The sequence below is a fragment of the Haliotis asinina genome, chromosome 8 (genome assembly GCF_037392515.1).
Source record: "Haliotis asinina isolate JCU_RB_2024 chromosome 8, JCU_Hal_asi_v2, whole genome shotgun sequence".
Lineage (NCBI taxonomy): Eukaryota > Metazoa > Mollusca > Gastropoda > Lepetellida > Haliotidae > Haliotis > Haliotis asinina.
This window is the reverse complement of record NC_090287.1, coordinates 46816434-46837442: the sequence shown is the minus strand read 5'-3', so window position 1 is coordinate 46837442 and position 21009 is coordinate 46816434. Positions and strand designations below refer to the sequence as shown.

The 21009-nt window shown below is 41.0% G+C and overlaps 1 protein-coding gene across 2 annotated transcripts in view; it reads left to right on the top strand.

Annotated features, from left to right (window-relative positions):
- Window positions 1–21009, top strand: part of LOC137293678 (GRIP and coiled-coil domain-containing protein 1-like) — an 88858-nt gene that overhangs the window by 8243 nt on the left and 59606 nt on the right. For both annotated transcript variants that reach the window (XM_067824374.1, XM_067824373.1), the window contains exons 3-4: window positions 3141–3295; window positions 7627–7749. In XM_067824374.1, coding sequence (XP_067680475.1) covers window positions 3141–3295; window positions 7627–7749 — 278 coding nt within the window. The remainder of the gene's footprint in view (window positions 1–3140; window positions 3296–7626; window positions 7750–21009) is intronic.

Below are 21009 nucleotides of genomic sequence, written 5' to 3'. Positions count from 1 at the left end.
TATGTCATCTTCTGATGACTCTTGTTAAACTTAGTACTAGAACTGTCATGTATGAGGGGTAAAGACTACGTGGAGGTAACTTTCTTTCATATGCTGAGCACATCACATCAAAAACCTCACTCGTGACTGAGTATGTGAGTGGAGAAATGGTCATCTGGGGAGGTGCTGCCAGGCTGACAATCGGGTCAGTTTGCTCACTTTAGCTCCTTCTAGCAAGTCAGCTTGACACAACATTTTACTCTTGCCAATTCAAAAAGGATATGTGAAACAATGGAAATAGGGGGATTAAACATGGGGAACGTGTCAAAACATAGTTTGGAAAAATTTATTTATGCCAGGAGGATGATTTGCTTATTTCCATGCTATACACGGATTACACAGAAACCAGTTGATTTTGGTGACCTTGACTTCATTTTCAAGTTGCCCCCGACTCTGACCACTTCAAACACTTTTTGTTAATGCGATATCTCATGAACTGTTGTACCCAATATCTTCGAAATATGACAACAGACTACATTTGGGAATTATGCAGATATCAGTTGATATGGGTGACCTTAACCTTATCTTCAACATCTCCATGGTAATGCAATATATCATGAACTGTTGTACCCAGTGTCTTCAAATGTAGTGACAGCCAAGTTGGGGGATTACACAGACATGATTTGGGTGACCTTGACCTCATTTTCTTGGTCAGTGCGACACCAATTTACAAACTATTGTTAGTACAATACCTCATGAACTGTTAAATCCAGTGTCTTCAAATTTGGTGACAGCTCAACAGAAACCAAATGATTTTGATTTTCTGGGCTGTTGGATATTCTATTCATCCTGGACCTTTCAGCATTTCCTGGATCTAGCATTTACCCCTTCTCTCATAGATTATTATGCAAGAGGGTTTGTTGACAGTCCATTCCATGGATGCGGAAGCTAATGATTGTGTACTGGGATGGACTTTTAGAGAAGAAACATAACTCATCCATAAACAGTGACACAACCATCTGAGCAACTGGCGCTTGAAATTCCTATGGAACTTTTGACATCAAAACTCTAAACTGGGTTACAGTATTCCTGACAGATTATTTCCTTGTGCTCCACTTGAGCAGGATGATGATTATTCTTACCTTGAATCTAGTGCTCCTAAGGAACACTTTCTTTACCTGTCTAACAAGGATGTGAGACTGAGATATGGCAGCTTCATATTCTGTTGATATTCTCGAGTATGAGAACTGGTTCGTGGCTAGTGTTACGTCTTTAGTTCTCCCATCTTTCAGGATTACACCTGGGTAATCAAGGATATCTTAGTTGTGATGTTTTAGCCTCTTCCAAAGTCATTTTCAGTACAAGAAGTTGCTCCTTGCACCCCAACATCCCCTTCTTGCTCATTATTGCTCTCTGTAAAATACATCTTTGGAAGAGCAGTACGATGACTAGAACTTTGTCAAACACCCTTTGAGTAATTTGTATTGTGTATTTAAACATGTAATATGGTTGAAGTTTTGGGAATCAGTCAAATCTCCTATTTTGGGAAGGAGTATTGTATGACCTTTGCACAACCACAGAGGAACATCATCTGTCCACAACAGAACTGAAACAGTGAAGAAATAGGGTTTGGACCCAGGGGTACAGTTTCCAGTATCGGTTTTGAATGCCATCAGGCCTTGGAGCTGGTGAGATGTAACATACAGAGATGCCCTAGTTACTTCCTCATGCATTGCTTGATCATAATCATGCACCCATGGTGCCTCAAGGTTACAGTTGCTGGGTACAGACTACAACTGTTTCCAGAACCTTTCACTGGCAATCATGAGAGGACATTTATCATGTTTACCATCACCATTTGTTTTAAGTTGTGCCTAGAAGTGCTGTTCATTATTTCTAAAAAGTTTATTCTGTTTCATGAATTTGTTCTCCTTTTCCCATTTTTTTTCTCTTGTATTCTAATTTTAATTTCTTCCAAAATGACTGTTGTCGTTTAGGAATGGGATTCCCAGACAATCTTATTTTAAGGCACAGCTCTGTCCAGGAAATATTTCATCTAGTTTCAGTATGTTTTACAAGAAACCAGGTGTTCTTTGGCCTTTTGTTGTTATCATATGATGGTATGTCTTGACAAACTGGGTGAAGTTCCTCCAAAGTTGGAGCAGCAGCAAAGACACAGCAATTTACTTCATGTAATGAACAGTCCGCAGTCCGGGAAATAATTTTATTGAGTAAATCAAGTTTATTTTTGGGAAAAGACACTTTTAGTTTTAGTTGTTTAATTGGCCTCCGTTTCTTTAAAGGTAAATCTCAAGTATCCTCATAAATAGAATTGAACAAAATTTAAACAGGATTTTGAGAGTTATCTACGACTGAGAAAGAGGAAGAGTTTGGGGCAGAATTTTCGTGGCTAATTTGCTTGTTACCATAAGAATTTTCATCAACAAGAGGAAAGAGGTTGACATGGACATCCATTAGCAGTTTTGGGTCTGCTGCCACTTGAGCATTCTTCTCATGCAATGGTTCCTCATGGGCGCCAGTTGTGGATTCAACTGGCTTAGGGAGCAAGAGATTATAAAGCCTGCGGAATGGGTTGCGGAGAATGGCATTGATTTTGGCATGCCATTGTCCCAGTGCAGCTTAAGCAACTTGCCATTTATTCTTTGATTGCCAGGCATTGCTGCTACTTTCATACACTCCAGTAGTGTGGTTTTAGGATGGTTTGACCAAGATATTTTTAGTTGGGTTCTGTGCCTTCCCCTCGGGCATGTCCCATGTCCAGTATGGCTGGTATCATTACCAGAGGAAGGTTGACTGGTGCGGAGGTGAAAGATTGAAATCTTCTTGTCTATTTGTAACCGAGTAATTTCCCAACTTTGGGGATCATCCCTAACTGGGTGATGCACGTTTAGTTCAGGGAATGTGTTTCCTCACCAAAGAGAATGTGTCATAGCTAGAATCAGTCTCTAAAAAAACACTGTTAACATAAAATTATGCCTAACTGTCAGATATGTTGTGCCACATCACTGTCCACTCAGCCAATGATAAAGCTGCATATTGTGTAATTTGTACATAAAGACATAAATTGAATTATGATCTGTTGCTATACTAAAAAAAGCTGTATCATCATGTTGCTTTTGACAACATACTTTTCACTTCAGATGTTGTTAGAGCCTACAAAGGACTTGTTAAAGAAAAAGAAGCTCTTGAGGCAAGCTTGAAGGTTCTGTCTGTTTCCCCAAGAACATGTGGTGATCCTGGTGACTTGGGTGAGCCTCCCCAATCTGGCCAGATTGCAGCTGACCAAGGATGCAGTGTGAGTACTCCTTTTTAAACACACTTGACTAAGGTCATGGCCTCTCTAATGATAAACTGGCAAATGATGTCTTGCGTACACATCTCCTTAGAAGTTTCCCGCCACTGCATTTATTCTGTCAACATGCCAGGATGATATTTCATTTAAACTTCTTACAGTGTACGAAATAGTGTCAAAATCTTACAAACAAGTTGGGCTAGCTGTGCCTGAAAGTTAATAGCCCACAAAATAGGGTAGACCAGGGTTTCTTCGGTAGAGATCACATATGCTCAAGGTAGTTACAAATACATAAATCATTTATTGACATTGTTATACATGAAACCCCATCATTAAAACTACTCATTTCGACATTTAATCATCCTAAATTGACCTTTTTGACAACAGTGCACAATTCTCTCACGCGAATGAAATTTCAACCAGCGGGGCACACCTCCGTGACATAATGTGAGGTATACCTGTGAATGTTGCTGTAGTATTCATGTATATTCCAGAGGTAGATTATATTGTTTACAAGTTTGTCTAAACCTGCCATCTTGATAACTGTTTGGAAAAATGATAGCTCTATGTTTTTACAATCTACTGCCATTTAATCTTATTCCCTGCTTTACTTATTTTCCGAGATACAACTGATTTTCATAGATAATTCTGTCGCTTGTTGCCATGGTTATAAATCGTTCTTGTAGTTCTGTTACAAGCAGTGTCGTGCTAAATCATTTTGGTCATAATTCAAAAATATATTTACCTACAAATAAGAAGTAGTTTTGATCTTTTAACTTTATGAAAACAAACCATAATCTAACTGATTCTCAAAACTGACTTTCGACCATGACAGCACAATTTAAAAAAAAAAGGCGTCACCCTGTCACAAACATCCGCCAGTCTGAGATTAAATGCTATTTAGGATTGTTAAAAAATCTAAACTACTTTCTGGTGGTAGAAAATATGTATTTGATTGATGGACAACAGGATTTTGCTTGACAATGCTTATAAGATAACAATTTCACTTGGTGTTCCTTTCCGGAGCAGGGCCAACTTGCACAAAGTGATATTAGCACTACAATGATTGGAACTCCCATTCCCCAATATAGGTTTAGATCATGGATTTTGTTGACTTTCTAGATACAGATAACATCACATACATACAACCTTTTCAGTTTGAAAGGATTTCAAACTGTAAGACCGACAGAAATATGTATGACAATTCTCCAGTTGACAACATACAACTGTGGGATGATCCCAATCCTGACTGCGTTTTGAATAGACTACTGCAGACTAGTATGCAAGCCACTTGCCTATAATATGTTCATTGAAAACTGATCAGATATTCGGTAAAATTTGCAGTCATGATAACGACAGTGTTCGATCAATGTGCTAATCCTGTTTTACGGTACTACAGCATGGAAGGTAAATGCTGAAATAGGTTTTCAGCAGGTTCAGAAGGTTTTTAAGTAACATTCAGCTTTATTTCATAAAATGCATCTTCTGATTAAGTCCATAAAGTTATTAGTATGATGATTATCTTTTCTTTGAAATGCCAAACATTACGGAAGTCAATAAGTTCAATCTCACTACTGTACTGAAAAGAAGTACCCTAAATTTCATTAGTGAATGTTTTCGGAGTAAGTCGGTTGACTGCAGACCAGTGCATCACACATCCGTCTTATTACATTTTCAGTTTCCATGTACATGTAATCTGCAAAATATACATAACATGTAAGATCATGAAGACCTGTAACCTCCTTAACACTATAACAGTGGATAATAAATATAATAAAGAAATATAGATGCAATAAATACTGATAAATCCCTACTGAATCTTTCTCTTTAACTGTCAGGTGGTGAAAAAGAAATTTCTTCATTGTGTTCTAGTAGTTAAGTGTAAAGTGTAATCTGTCCCAAAGAAAGACCAGTGATCAAATCAAGAAACCAGCACACAAAAATTAAATCAAAGAATATATTTGCTTACAAACTGTTTATGGCAAAATAATGACTACAATGTGTACCCCAACACCATGAAGGCAAAGGCTTGCATGTATGTTAACTGGATGGACAGGTATAAGCCTAAGAAAACAAGATTACTCTCTGATAACATGTGACACAGGGGTGACTGCAATTTGGAAACATTTACTAACATTTACAAGACTCAGGATTCAAACAGAGGAATACAATAGACCTTAAGACATCAGGCACAATTGGTTTCAGTTCACACCCTAGACACATGTGCATGACTTTATTTTATACCTTTATGTCTGTATATAATTCACCAGTTCCTGTTAACTAGTTATAAATGAAAGTGTCTGGTAGAATATCCTGGAAAAATTGCCTGTTGTGTCCTGTCCTGTAGGAAGGAAATGTGTTTCTTCTAGAGAATGGTACTGAGTAGGAATTCCATTTACTCTGGGAAGAAGTTTTAGATTCAGTTAGAGACGTTTTGTAACACAATTTCATTATATTTTGTTTTGGCTACCATGATAAATATTTTTTTGAAAAAAAAGAAATGCACTAATAAAGTAAGTACTTTTGTCTTAACAAATGCTGAGAGGAACAATAGATATGAGGATTAAAAACAAGTGTTTTTGCATACAAGACTGAGTGTTGACTATTTATAGTCCGTTTGGCTCAAAAGCCAATCTAACTCAAAAACTAATAAACATAAAATGCTCAGTGAAACACTGATTATAATCAAAACATGATACAAACTGTATGAGGCTTTTACAGAAGTTTTGTCCTAAAAATTAAAAAGTTGTTTAACAAACTGTCAATACAATATTGATTCAGTTAAATCTTTGTTACGAGGGAGGAGTACATAGAAAGGAACTGCCATGTGTGCGAGAAAGAATAGCACAGGTTAATGAATACATAACCTTATCGGCAACTGTACATGTTTGGTCAGTACGCTTTTGGACCAAACAGACTATCGTTGGGGGAAAATATGCTGAATAGGAACAGTGGTTTTTTTTCAAACTGGAGTGTATCAGTTCAACAAAAGGGAGCAAAGAGGCGAAACTTTTTGATTATCGGAATTTCTCTTTTGGAACTATTTCTTGATATAACCAGCTGTTAGAGTGTTTGTATTGCTCTAAAAAAACTACACCTAAAACTTACCTGCAACCAACATTGTTTTCAGAATGCAACTGTCTCGATCTCTGTCCCAAGTTGACCTTTCTGTTTAGAATGTCGAAAGGAATGCCCGATATGTAGCATTCTTAAAAAGTTTTGTTTGTTTCCATATTTCACCAGAGGTAATGGCTCTTTCGTGTAGCACTTCTTCGAAAAAATGTAACGAGCACAGATGACCGTGCATGGAGGGGTTCACAAAATCCACATGACCTTCTCCTTGTCAAATAGAATTTCTCAGGAAAAGTACATCCATGTTTGTTTATGCAGTAAGATAATCATCTAAGTGGAGTTGTCAATTTCCAATACATAACCACAACTACGCTTTATTCAAAATCATGTCGTGTCACTTTCAACTCGATGACTAATGCACTACTGAAATTTAAACACTCTTGTTGGACTCCCAGGTATGACGTCACACCCTCAAACGACAGACCGCTGAAACTAAAAATATGCATATGAGTGTGCAGCGCTAAAGTGGTTTTTGTTATGGTGCATATTCATAATTATTAATTTCCAGGTGTTACTGAGTATTTGAAGCACTGGAATACATTTGGAACCGACCACGTCTGCCGGAGGTTTCAAATGAAATATTCCCATGCTTCAAATACTCAATAACACCTGGAAATTGACCAACACATGATGTTTATCAACATTGTAAACAAAAAAGTAAACCAATGGGTTTCACTGTCTGCACTCGTTTTCATTGAGTACGGGTACAGCAGTGAAGTGTCATCAACTGGCCATTTCAGCTGGTTCCCATGGTAGCATCTGGAGCTTCTCATTTGTGACGTCATTCTGATTTTATGTCAGAATGTGATTTGAATGACATCACCACTGTTCATGACACAACAAAACAATTGTCTGCGATGTTTTTACGTGTCAATACGCAGTGAATAGTCTTGCAGTTTCCGGGAATCTAATACCATTTCATCATGTTTTTCAACCAATCAGATTACAGAACAGAGTGACTTTTGATTTACAATGTGTACACACTGCTGGGGCAAATTACATCGCTTCAGAAGACTTCTATTGGTAATCTAAAGATTTGATTTTGTGTGCAACCAACATACAGAATTCTTTGCAATGATGTAATAGAGGCAAAACTTTCAATGCTGTAGTATGAGTTAATGAACTGATACATAATGATACATGTACAAAGCACAAGGGTCACAAGTAAATTTGCATTGATTTGTGTACATAATACGTTGCAGGTCAAAGGAGACACTCAGGATGAGGCAAGACAGATCCACACTTTGTCCTCCTCTCTCGCAACTCTCACTGAAGAGAAGTCTCGTCTGGAGGCAAGCTTCCTGGAAGACAAGAAAAAAATGAGGGCACGTACATCCTTTCCTTTAATATTCCAGCTCTTCTGTCCTGTATTTCAAACTTTACGTGCAGGTAAAATAGTTTAAGCCGTGAAACTGATCATTTGAGCAACTATTTATTTGTAGTGTTGATATGGGTCCTCATTTTGTGGGATGTGAAAATGAAAGAGCATCTGCAGGGATCAAAGTTAAAGATTTTTTCAGAATCTCAGTTTGTTGTGAACCTCAAGAACAATTCACTTTCACTGCATTGAATGTGATCTATTAAAGACCCAAGTGGCAACAGTAAGCTATGTATGAACACTGCATAACTGCCTTACACAATCAACAGTTCTCCCCATATCTTTTGGATGATTTGGGAGCCCTTTTGCTAGAAATTAATGTGAAAAAAGAGGCCTTTTACTTGTTCAGGCTAAAAAGACAGTTTGATGTAGGACTGTTCCCTCAGTGTCAGTGTAGTCTCCACTTGGCCTGTCTACCCTACCATAAAGTTCATATATTTTTGCCAGTTGATTGCATTGTGGTGTATCTAAGCAGGGGAAAGTTTCATATCACTACACATAAAAAATGTATGGGCTCAAAAATTTATTGCAATATATTGTGATTCAAGTACTCATTTTGTGATATATTGGAAACTTACAGTAAGTGACACTAATAATTATTGTACATGTCGATCCTGTCTTCTACATTATAAGTCCCTAAACATACATGTTGTGGTTTCAAAATCAAGTTGCACAGTAACAAATTCAAATTTCTTTTTATACTGTTCATTGCATCACAGTATGCTGTTTGGTAAATGAATAATGAGGGCAAATATTTGTTCTGAATGAAAGTCTGTGTAGATTTTCATTTAAACCATAGATTTTCATTTAAACCATATAGATAATCACAATAACTTCATATATGTTCTTTGTCTAATATGCCTGTTCTCAGAAAAAATATTGCAGTACATATCATTTGAAAAACGTTTTGTGAGAAAATAACTAATTTTTAACTTACCTTACCATAGGTCTTATGCATATTACTTCAAGCTTCGCTAAACAAGGTCAGACAGTCGTTGATTCGCCATCCCCTCGATGGCTACCTCATGTAATCTATGAATGTAGTCATGGAAGTGACGTGATCTCTCCACTCACGCAAGCGCGCAGAATCCAAAATTCACTTTTACCTTTAGCGTTCGTTCAAACGGACGTGTTGGTTCGCTGTGTACCTATGGCTTGGTGTATTATGGCTTGGTTGTTTCGGTATTTATCATACCTTTTTGCCATTTTACAGCGTAGCGAAGGCAGCCATTTTGGTTGTTGGTTGTTGCTGCCCTGCACTTACGGGTGTGCCTATTTTTTCTGTGGGGGTGTAGTTATTTCTTACATTTTTTATGTAGGGGGTTTTCCTCCTGGTGTTGTGTCAATGTGTTGTTACGTGCTGGTTTCTTGTCTGTTACAGTTATCTGTGTATGACTGGACACTTTTGCACTATCTGCAAGGGGCAGAAGTCAGCTAAAGACCCACATCCTTGGTGTCCGGATTATGCGTCCGCTGATTGCTCTATTGATAATCGCTGCCAGCACTGTCAAGTATTATCGTTTGCGGACTTTGAGACTTTTTAGGCGGTGCAAAGGAAAGGTTTCATGCAACGTAGGTGAATGATGTCGTGGCCAGTATCTTCCCTGGGATCTTTGCATGATGACCAGGATCTACCTCCACCTTCAGCGCCAGTATCTATGCCTAGTTTGGGGCGCTCATCTGTTATGCAGGCGCGTTTGTCTCCAGAGCCCACACGTTTGGACGCCTTCGTAGATCTTTCTCACCTGGACGCCTTATCCCTTCCAGAAGTTCAGAGGCTTCTGCGGTCCCTCCTGACACCTGGTGGTGCTATGCTTCCTACCTCATCACCAGTGCCCTTACCAACGTAAGCGCCTACGTCTTTATCTACGTTTTTTCTGACACCATCGCCTAGTCCTACACCAGCGCCGTTGCCTGTCCCGGGGCCTTTGCCTATGCCAGCACCTGTGCTTACACCAGCGCTTATCCCGACGCCAGCGCCGACGCTCTGGTTCCTGTTTCCCATGGCGCTCTTTATAGGAGGACTCACTTTCGGGCACCAGAATACACGCCGTGTGCGTTCCCATTCAAGGTCTCCGCGGTGCTCCTCTAGGTCTCAGCGTTCGCAATCACTGGAACCACCATGGATTTCCTTCAAGGATTCTGCTGCTAGGACTTCTACTTCTACCTCCACTCAGCGACGGGAATCAACCTCTGTTTCCTGGGAGGATCATGAGGAGCAGTTCTTTTGTCCAGATTATGAAGAAATTGGATGATGGTGATAGTGATGCCACCTATCTACCCCTAGCTGCCGTCTTTGAATGGATAGCTGATAGACTACCGGACTGTCCTTCACCCCTGCTGATTCAAGCAACTCAGCGGCGATTCACCTGTCTCCCGAGTTACTCATCCTGACTCATCCCATGGTGGCTGACGCTGTTGCTCTTCTAGACTCAGACTTCGCCAAACTATCTTTGAATCCGACTATCAAGGCTTCCAAGTCAAAGAAATCGGGCTACAAGGTTCACAACCTGGACTTCGCCAACAATGGGGCTGTGCAGGATGACTCTCTCAAGCGTTTGTCAGGTTCCACACAGTCTTCATATAGAGTTCAAGACTCGAAGCTGATGGCTATTGACACTGAACTGAAGCGTATGCTCAAGCCTATCTCAGCACTTGCGTCAGCCACTTCCGCAGCAGCTATGGATCTGTCGGAGGATAATGCATGGAGGGTTGGTCACTTGACGACAATCTTTGCCTGGCAGGGCAGGGTACTGCACGATCCGCTGTGCGCTGATCAGGTTTCTTGGATGCTTGTACCTGGCAAGAGGAATTCAAGCAGCAGTTGCTTTGTGCCCTTTACTTCGAAATTCCTCTTCGACGAGAAAATCCCTACTGTGTATAAACAACATGCTGAATTTACCAATACTGAAGTGGCATTGTCGACCTTCGAGGCTTTGGGTTCTGCCTTTCGTGGCCGAGCCAGGTTAAGTGGTAAGAAGAGATACGTGCCAAGAAGAGAATCCATCCGATCCTCGTTTGGGTGGGGACGAGGTCGGGTTAAGGACTTGGACGTGCAGTGCAAGCCTCAGGGACGCGGCATTGATGTGCCATCTACGCCCGGTCGAGGCAGGGGCAAGCGCCCCTACTCTGGCCACTGAAGCCAAGGACATCTACGACTGGGATCTCCCACCCCCAGTCGTACCAGTTCATCTCACCCCTGTAGGTGGGAGACTAGGGTTCTTCTGGGCCTATTGGACGTTCCTGGGAGACCCGTTCATGTGCAAGATCCCAAGGTCCGGCTACAAACTACCATTGGCCGGAACTCCACCACTGACTACCGTTGCCCAGTCGCGCGTGTATTTGATAGATCAACAGGTACTTCTAAAAGCGAACATCAACATCTTGTTAACGAAATGTGCAATAGAGACAGTGCTAGAGCCCCATCGCACCCTGGGGTTCTACTCACCATCTTCCTGGTACTCAAGAAAGGCTCCACCAAACTGCAAATGATTCACAACATGGCGACTTTCAACAGCCTGTATCTGGCCGAACCTCCGTCAGCCAGGCCTTGGTTTCCTGACCTTCGACGTCTCGACAGCAGAGAACCATACAAGCTCCCAGAGTGGTTGCATCTACTTCGGCATCCACACAGTCGACAGCTGCATCCAGATCCACTAAGGTTCCATCTTCACGCATGGGTCATCTGCAGAGGGCGTTAAAGGCTAAGGTCTACTCCTTGTGCGTGGCGAGCATCATAGCTCGCGGGCACAGAGTTTCTACCCGATCCCTATATGACGACAAATGGTGCTCTTTCGAGAGTTTTTGCGCACAAAGATCTCAAGATCCTATGGCAGCATCTCCTCAGTTTGTGGCAAAGTTCCTTCTCTTTCGTCGGAACTCTAAACATCTCAGAGGCAGTACCTTGGGGACCTATCTGTCGGCATTGAATTCTGTCCTTGCAATCAAGTCGGATAAACAGATCTCCAAGGTACCAGAACTTATTGCGCTTCTCAAGGCCTTCAAGCTGGAAGACCAGAAGGTCAAGTTCCGTCCTCCAGCTTGGGATCTTAATGTCGTCCTACAACATCTTAGAGGACCGCTGTATGAGCCATTAGAGGAACCTTCCTTCGAGCACCTATCTAAGAAGACATCCTTCCTACTAGCATTGGCGACAGCGGCTAGAGTCAGTGAGATCCATGCTCTTGACGTCACACAGATCCGCTTTAAACAGTCATGGCACAGACGAGTTCACTTGGGTCTGCTATGGGACTTTGTTGCTAAGAACCAGCTCCCTGGGCAGCCCAACAGATTGTTTTCCATTCCTCCATTGTCTGCGATCCTGGGTCATCATGACTTCGAGGAGGAGTTGCTATATCCAGTCAGAGCTCTGAGATGTTATAGTAAAAGGTCGGCCTCTAAGAGACGGTCTCGCAAAAGGCTATTCATTCCATTTGCGTCGACTTGCAAAGGAAAGGTAAACAGGAACACGATTGCTCTTTGGCTCAGACCTACGATCCTGGCGGCCTTTGACGACAAGCACCTGCCTCATCCGGTAGCAAATAGCCCGCACGAGATCAGGGTTCTGGTGTCTACTATGGCCCTCCATCGGAATTGCACTGTACCGCAGATCATGGAGGGCTGTTTCTGGAAGTCATCAACTGTCGCTTCCCACTACTTGAGGGACCTGGCAGTTTAAGACATGGAGGGATTACAGTCATTTGGTCCACTGGTGGTTGCTCAGCAACTTACCCGTCCGTCCCCCCGTTAGGTAATAACGCTGTTACTTACCGTTGGTCTGAAGATTAACCTCCCCCTCAGGGTGCGTCGGTTTTTCTTTGGAGTTCCATTGGGTTACTCTTTGTCCTGTTTCCAGGTGTTGTCCTGTGACCGTTGGCATTGGTTTCCTGGGTTCTCCTGATGCATGTGCACTGTTTGCTGAGGGATGGTCCTCCGGAGTCCACACCACCATCCATCTGTCGAAGGCATATGCATAAGACCTATGGTAAGGTAAGTTAAAAATTTATTAAAATCTAAATATTTTAGATATTTAAATACTTACCTTACCATAGGGCAGTGACTCCCTCCCCACTTTGGACTCTTCGGAGCTTCCTGTTGGCGGTAAAAGTGAATTTTTGATTCTGTGCGCTTGCGTGAGTGGACACGTCACTTCCGTGACTACATTCGTAGATTGCATCAGGTAGCCATCGAGGGGATGGTGAATCAACGACTGTCTGATCTCGTTTTGCGAAGCTTGAGGTAATATGCATAAAACCTATGGTAAAGTAAGTATTTAAATATCTAAAATATTTAGATTTTAATAATATCTAAGAACTAGCAGCTGAAAAAAGGTATTGTCAGCTGATGAGGATGCAACATTTCATGTTGAAACGATCATATCCTGCAATCTTGTTTTGACACCCAGGATTGTGTCCTCACTTAATTGTAATAAACATACATATTTTTCCTTATCCTGACTCATGTTTAATTGCTTATCTCCTCTTCCTGGCAAAGGTAGTGGAACATCTTAAATCCTTTGAAGTTCCCGTCTAAGAGAAGCGGACATAAAATTCACACTCACCCATGAATTACCTCCCCTCCAGCGCACATGGTCAGCTAATCGGCCATGATACTCACTCTCCCTATCGCCCAACGAGGACAGCTGGAGGCACCTGGGGTCCCATATACGGCGATAAGTTTTTCATTCTTTTGATCTTTCAAACTAAATTTGTGTTGTATGCAGCATTTGGCTTGAATATATATATTATTATTATTATTGTGTCTTTATCTAACATGCAGTTCATCAACTGAGACTTAGTTTCAGTTGATGAAATCGTGTTTTCAGTGCAGATTACGGCTGTCGGCAGTTGACCCGCATTTACTTTGTCCGGCGTGTAAGCCCTTAAGTTCTGCTCATGCTCGTAAATTTTGTATAAATTTGTCTGAAGCAGAATTCCTATTATACTTACGGTCTGTTTACAGACATGTTAGAGACTTCGGCAACTTCGGCTATTAGCCATGTCTAAATCTGGTGAAATAAAATCAAGTAACCCTTTAATTATTGATGCTGAGATTCATTCCAGTGATATGCCAGCCGTATCTCTGAGGTTATGTCCAGGGTCGGGCGAGTCATTTCCCAAAACTCAGAAGAGACTGTCTGTAGAGGCAGGGCCGTCACAGCCAAAGAAATCTAAGTCCTCGAAGTCGAAGTCCTCATCTTCAAGATCATTGCAGAATCATCATTCTTCAATGAAGAAATCGTTCTGTGAAGAGATTGTCCCTCTACAAGACCGTCACATCTTTGACGAGCCTCCATTGATGATACACAGTGAGCAAGACATCAATCAACTGCAACCTTGGGCATCGTAGACAACTTTCCAATACTGTCGTCACTGCACTCAACGCAGCCAATCGATGCAGGCGTCTTCATGCAACAATTCACAATGCAGATGATGAACCTTATGGAGCGACGGTTGGAGGAAGAAAGACGACTGCACTCGTCAACAGTGTTGACTGTGAACCAGCGAGAGCACTCATCTAGACTCACATCTGAAGATGAAGAACAGGTGTATGTACGCACGCGCTCCAGAGGATCCAGGTCCCGGTCATCTGAGAACAGAGAAGGTCCCTTTCAGTCTCCCCTGTTCATAGAAGGCACCGTATGCAGTCATTCTCCCCTTCAGACTTAGACTCAAACAGTCAGGATCGTCTGCAATCAGTGAATGCGTCCTACTCTAGGAGGAACGATGTTAGACACCTCCGAGAGTTGTCACCGGAAGAAACCCTCTTCTCGTATTCAGAAGTCACATCATGGATCACAGATGGCTTAAACCTAGACTAACCATCTAAGGATTCTAATGAACTCAACATGTATAAGATGAAGAATGATGACATCGATACGTTAACGTTCCTGCCGATAGCTCCTATATCTTCAATCCCTGAGACTTTGTCTACAGCATTTAGATCAGCAGCCAAGTTTCAACAGTAACATGTGTTGGCATTCAATGCACATCGTTTCCCTTTTCATCACATGGAACCATTCATCAGAGCACCTGATGTAGACGAAGGTTACAGAGTTACCAACACAGCTCACAGCAGGTTTTGCAAAGTAGAAGACAAGAGGCTGGTGCACCTCGACACTACTACGAGGCGAACCTTTTTCGGATTAGCTCAATCCAGAGCCATCAACGAGACTCTCATTACAAAATTCAGCAATCCTGCCAATGAGGAAGAGAGGATGATCCTGTCTGCGCTTATCACCCAGAGGAGGGATCAACAGTTTATATCCGAACATCTAGCCTCTACTACTGCAGGTCTTAATATATTAAGGAGACAAGGGCTCCTGTCCGCTGCCTCATGGAGTGAGAACTTCACAAAGTCTTTATATCATGCCCCATGGTCTGCACCTACTGTGTTTGACAAGAAGATTGAAGAGGTAACAAGATCGGTTGCTCAAGATTCAAGGGAAGTCATGATGATAGATCCATCGACACTTTTGACTTCTGCCCTTAAACAGACAAATCAGCGTTACACTAGCAAGTCCAAGTTCTCCAGGGTTCAAAGAGGAAGGGATAAGAAATTCAACGCTCGAGGGGAGAAGTCGTCGTCTTCTTTTCGTCGCCCCTATGGAGGAAATAAGTGCTCTCAGACGTCAGGAAGGTCGTCTAGGGAGGATGGAGGAAATAAACGCTGAAGATCAGGTTCAGAACGACTGGCTTCCACCCCCAGCTGTTCCCGTCTCAAGTGGGTGGACGTCTTCAACTCAACTGGGAAAATTGGGGAATCCTCAATGACGACAGTATCATGAATATTCTGCAAGACAGCTACAAGATTCCATTGGAAGATACACCACTGCTCACAAAACTACCAACTCCCATGTTCTATGCAGACAATCGACTGGATAAGTTCTGCAGTGCTATAACAACACTGTTGCAGAAGGGAGCAGTAGAACTAATACAGCCACAGAGTCTAACGCCCGGCTTTTACTGCCCAATCTCCTTAAAACCAAAGAAGAATTCCAGAGAGAAATTCCGACTCATGTACAACATGAAGGAATTCAACAAAAAGTTTCTATGGAAGCCAGAACATTTCAAGATGTTACATCTTCCTTAACTGAGACTCCTCATCCGACCAGCAGACTATCTAGCCAGCATAGATCTGCAAGATGCGTACCTGCATATCCCGATTCATCATGAATCCAGGAAATATCTGCACATCCTTTTTTCAACGGTCAGCACTACCAATGGAATATCTTTGGCCCTATAGCTATTTGCTTTGGGAACCAAACCCATCGTCAACTATCTACACCTCAACTCAGACTATAGTTAGACTTCACAATCAGGCTACTGTTATGATATGGATCTCGGGTCCAAGTGAGGGTACCAGTGAAATCCCTTATCTAACTGGCGTGCTGGTTTGCTTGGGGGAATTAACTCAGCAAAGAGTCCGAAGTCACAAGAAGCTAATTACAATTTTATTTACAAGAGTAACAAGGGTGGTCACAGAGAGTAGGTACAACCCTCTGGGCTGAGGGCTAGAGCTGACCTGTGTTGGGAGTCTTAAACCCTACTGATGGACAGTTGGAGGTGGAGACTATTTAACTGTAATTGAAACAATACAAGGATTATGATCTGCTGACTGATACAAAAATGGGTGTAACCTACAATGGCCAGTGAAATACAGAATAAACAAAATGGGGTGTGTCCTACCATAACAACTTCAATGACCAGATAGGGGGAGTACTTAATCTTTTAATCCTGTTCTAAGTGGCATTAATTTTGTTGGCACATTTACTGGATGCTTGATTGCTTACTCTGGGCTGGATCTTTAACGACCCTTAACTGGTGTTTGCATAATGTTATTTTACTGTAGGTGATGGCATGTTTACCTCATCAAAGCAGTTTATTAACCTGTCTAGACATAACCCTTGTCTTAGTGAATGGTTTGTCTTACAGTGGTGTTCTGATTACCTCAGACTAGGATTTTAACTCTGTGTAATCGTGTGGTCATAGCTTATACCTTTTTCAATAGAATGTCTGTTTTACTACTTTTGAGAGGAGTCTTGTCTAAGCTATTACTGATACATGATGAAACTAATATTTGATATTGATATTTTCCTAATATTTGAATGCTAATGTATTGCTTGTACTGCTTACAATTAATAATGAATTTTGGTATGAATTATCATTTCATGATACTACTAATACAACTGGGATGGTTAGTAAATCACCTAAAGTCAGAACTGGAACCTCAACAAGATATCAAATTCCTTGGGATTCATTTCATCCCTACGTTGAATCAGATTGTAGTCAGTGTAGTCAGATCAGTGGGTCAAGATTCAAGAAATGATAATGCAAGCTCTGCTCTCTCTGTTGGCGCTTCGACAGTGGCAGTGTCTTCTAGATCTCCTCACATCAGCACAAGATACGACTAGAAGAGGAAGACCGCAGTTGCATCCGTTACAACGCTTCTTGAATCTTCATCTTAGCAACAGAGGACAGATTCCGCTACCAGACAGTTTGAAGCCCTTTCTGCTGTGGTGGACTCGCCAATCGAATGTCTGCGCAGGAACCTATATGTATAGAGCCAGTATTCAACAACCATCTCTATGTAGAGGCATCTCTGCAAGGATGGGGAGCTCATCTAGGAAACAAGGTAGCAGCATGAATCTGGAACAAAGAAGAACAGGCTCTTCACATCAACCAGTTGGAAATAAAGCAGTTATTCATGCAATTCACCAATGGTCGATAGCACTGCGAGACAAGCTATTAATGATCCACATGGACTACTCAACAGTAGCTTTTCACATATGTTACGAGTGTCTATTTTCCGTATATTTTGTTATTGATTAATTAATAATTATTACTGGGTCACAACGTTTAGTGATTTGAATAACAATTATGATGGATCACATTTCGTATAATTGATGATCCGCATTTTTAGGATTTGGGCAGCAGGCTTGTCCGGGAACTATCTGCCTTTGACTTCCTGTTTGTTTACTGAAAGTATATATAAATGCTAGCTGCCGTGTTGTGAGTGGCACAGATTCACATTCACAACCTTTTATCTGTCAACGCCTGATCTACTGCTGTCAGACCGCTCACTGTGTTCATTGTGCACGACTGTTTCTCTCTCACACTAAGACCTTGGTTAGTTTGCTATTCTATATATTTTGTGACCCATTGCCTTAGATTTTGTCTCACTTGTATTGTATTTGAAATAGATATTGTGATATTGACTTGTGACTTTGTATACCTTGCTCTCGTTGCTAAATAATAATATCTGAATATTTTAAACTTGTCTTTGTTCTGTTTTGCTGGTTCACAAGGGATTTCTTACATTGTTTGTCATGGTAAACTCTTAACAGTAACAAATTGGGGGCTTGTCCGGGATAGAATTCATTTGACATTTGAGACCATTAGTGAAATATATTCAAAATTTTTGCAATTTTGCAACAAGTTAATGGAGGAACTAGCAAAATGGTGTTTGAACTTGAGAAGTTTGTATTGTCCCCTGACTCTGAGACAATTAGTCAGTTGAGGAAATCAGATTTATTGCAGTTATTTCTTCATATCTCAAACTTGATGCCAAACCTGGTATGAGGAAATTTCAGATTTTGAAAATTGTGTTGAATCACTTTTTGAAGATGATGTTTTGGAAATGGTGCCAGAGGAATGTTCAGACCAATTGGAACTAAAGAAACTTGAAATTCAGTTATAAATTCAAAAAGAAGAGAATAGAAGACAAGGAGAATTGAAAAGGATGGAAATAGAAAAAGAAAACGGAGAAAGGGAAATGAGAAAGGTTGAGATGGAGAAAGAAATAGAAAGAGACAGAAATTGAAAGGAATTAGAATTGGAGAAATTGCAAATTGACAAAGAAGTTGCCCTGAAAAAACTTGAAAACCCTTCTCAGACCTCAGATTCTTCCTCATTTGACATTGCAAGGCATGCTAGGCTTGTACCCCCTTTTAATGAGAAAGAAGTAGACAAATATTTTCTACATTTTGAGAAGGTTGCAGAAAATCTCAAGTGGCCTAGGGAATCCTGGACAATGCTATTGCAAACTGTTTTGAAGGGTAAAGTTCAGGACGCTTATTCAGCCTTGTCAGTACAACAAAGCTCATATTATGATCTTGTCAAGAGTACACTTTTGAAAGCTTATGAGTTAGTACTTGAGGTTTATCGTCAGAAATTCAGAAATACTCACAAAAGGTACAATGAGACTTTTGTAGAGTTTGCTAGAGAAAAAAAAACATTGTTCGACAGGTGGTGTGGGTCTAAGGAGGTCACAGATTTTGATGGTTTGAGACAGTTAGTGTTGATGGAAGATTTTATGCTGACCTTAAGACTTATTTGGATGAACAAATTGTAGATGACTTACATAAGGCAGCAATATTACAGATGAGTGTTTTTTGAAAATTCATTTTCAGTCAGTATAAAAAGTTGTATAGTTCATACAAACGGAATCGGAATGTACATACGCGTACATGTGGGGAATTTATCTCTTAAAAAAAATCCAAAATTACAGTCTGTTTGGCGTTCGGGCATGGCATCACAGCAGAATTGCTCAAAAAAGTTTCTTAATGTATTAAGCATTTTTAATCCATGTATATGCCAAATTCAGTTGCAATTTCTGCTTTGGATTTTCCACCCGACTCCACAGCTATGACAGCCTCGTATTTTGTCTCTATTGTCTTCACAGATAATTTTCGCTTTTTAGGTGTAACATGCGATCCAGTTATCCCCCCGGGCTGATCGGGTCCTTCGCTGAATTGCTCTGCCATGTTACTAACCGTACTGGTTAAAAAAATTGATCCTACACCTTAAATACTAAACCAAAAACAAAACATCAATTTAGATAATCCAACTCCGTTTTCCTCACTTCTCATTTTGTATTTTCAAGGAAATCACATGACCGCTAACATAGACTGTCACATGACAACAACATGCGCCATTGTTTGTTTAGAGATATCCTGTCGGTCCGTGATCAACGTGTCACTGGTAACAACTTAATTATGGTTAATTGTTTGAGTAAAGTTCAGTTGGTTAGTGTGCTGACAATGTGTGTATAGATGCGTAGTTAAACATGTCACTTGATTGTTGAGTCCGTTAATCGTTACTTTTGATCTTTAGGTAGCACGTTTATGAGGCTGACTTCCGATTGCGCGACTGAAGTTTTCAGTTGCAACAACCAGCTTTGACAGTTCGAGACAAAAGGGTAAATTTGTACTTGTTAGAGCCTTTGGGGACCCTAAAATGAGTTCGACACAACCGGGAATTCGACACATCTAGTTCGACACATCAGGGTAAAAATAATGATAAATATAAGGAAATCGGCAGGGACCGAGATGTCAGTTCAACACATCCGAGAATTCGTCTCAACCGAGTTCGAGACAATGGGGTTCGACTGTAGTTTGTCAGGTGGTGATCACATTCTTTCCAGAGAGCAGCTTATTAGTGCACAGGGTGAGGATGTTGAAGTGCAGAAGTTGGCTAGTAAGGCTGTTTCTTTTGAGGAGGTTAGCAAGGTTCCAGTTTGTTATTACTACAAGGATGGTGTTCTGATGAGGAAATATAGGTCGTCAGATGTTCCTGCGTAGGATGAATGGAAATTGTACCATCAAAATGTACAATTGTACCATTGTACCATGCATGCCAAATTGTTGGAAAACCAAATCAGAAAATTCCTTCCGCTCCTTTGAAACCAATGCCAGCTTTTGAGGAACCTTTCAGTAGAGTTGTTATTGATTCTGTTGGTCCACTACCTAAGACTAAGTCTGGTAATCAGTATTTACTCACAATCATGTGTGCTTCTACCAGATTTCCTGAAGCAATTCTGCCTCGTAGGATTGTTGCTCCTGTGATTATCAAGGCTTTGATCAAGTTTTTCACCTTAGTTGGTTTGCCAGATGTTGTTCAGTCTGATCAGGGCTCAAACTTTATGTCCAAGGTGTTTCAACAAGCCATGTACCAGTTAGGTATGAAGCAAGTTAAGTCTAGTGCTTATCATCCAGAGTCAGGGAGCTTTAGAGAGTTTTCATCAAACTGTGAAAAGTATGATCAAGACTTATTGTTTTGAGACAGAGAAAGATTGGGATGAGGGTGTGCATTTGTTGTTGTTTGCTGTCAGAGAGTCAGTTCAGGAAAGTTTAGGGTTCAGCCGCTTTGAACTTATATTTGGTCACAGTGTGCATGGGACACTGAAACATTTAAAGGAACAATGGCTC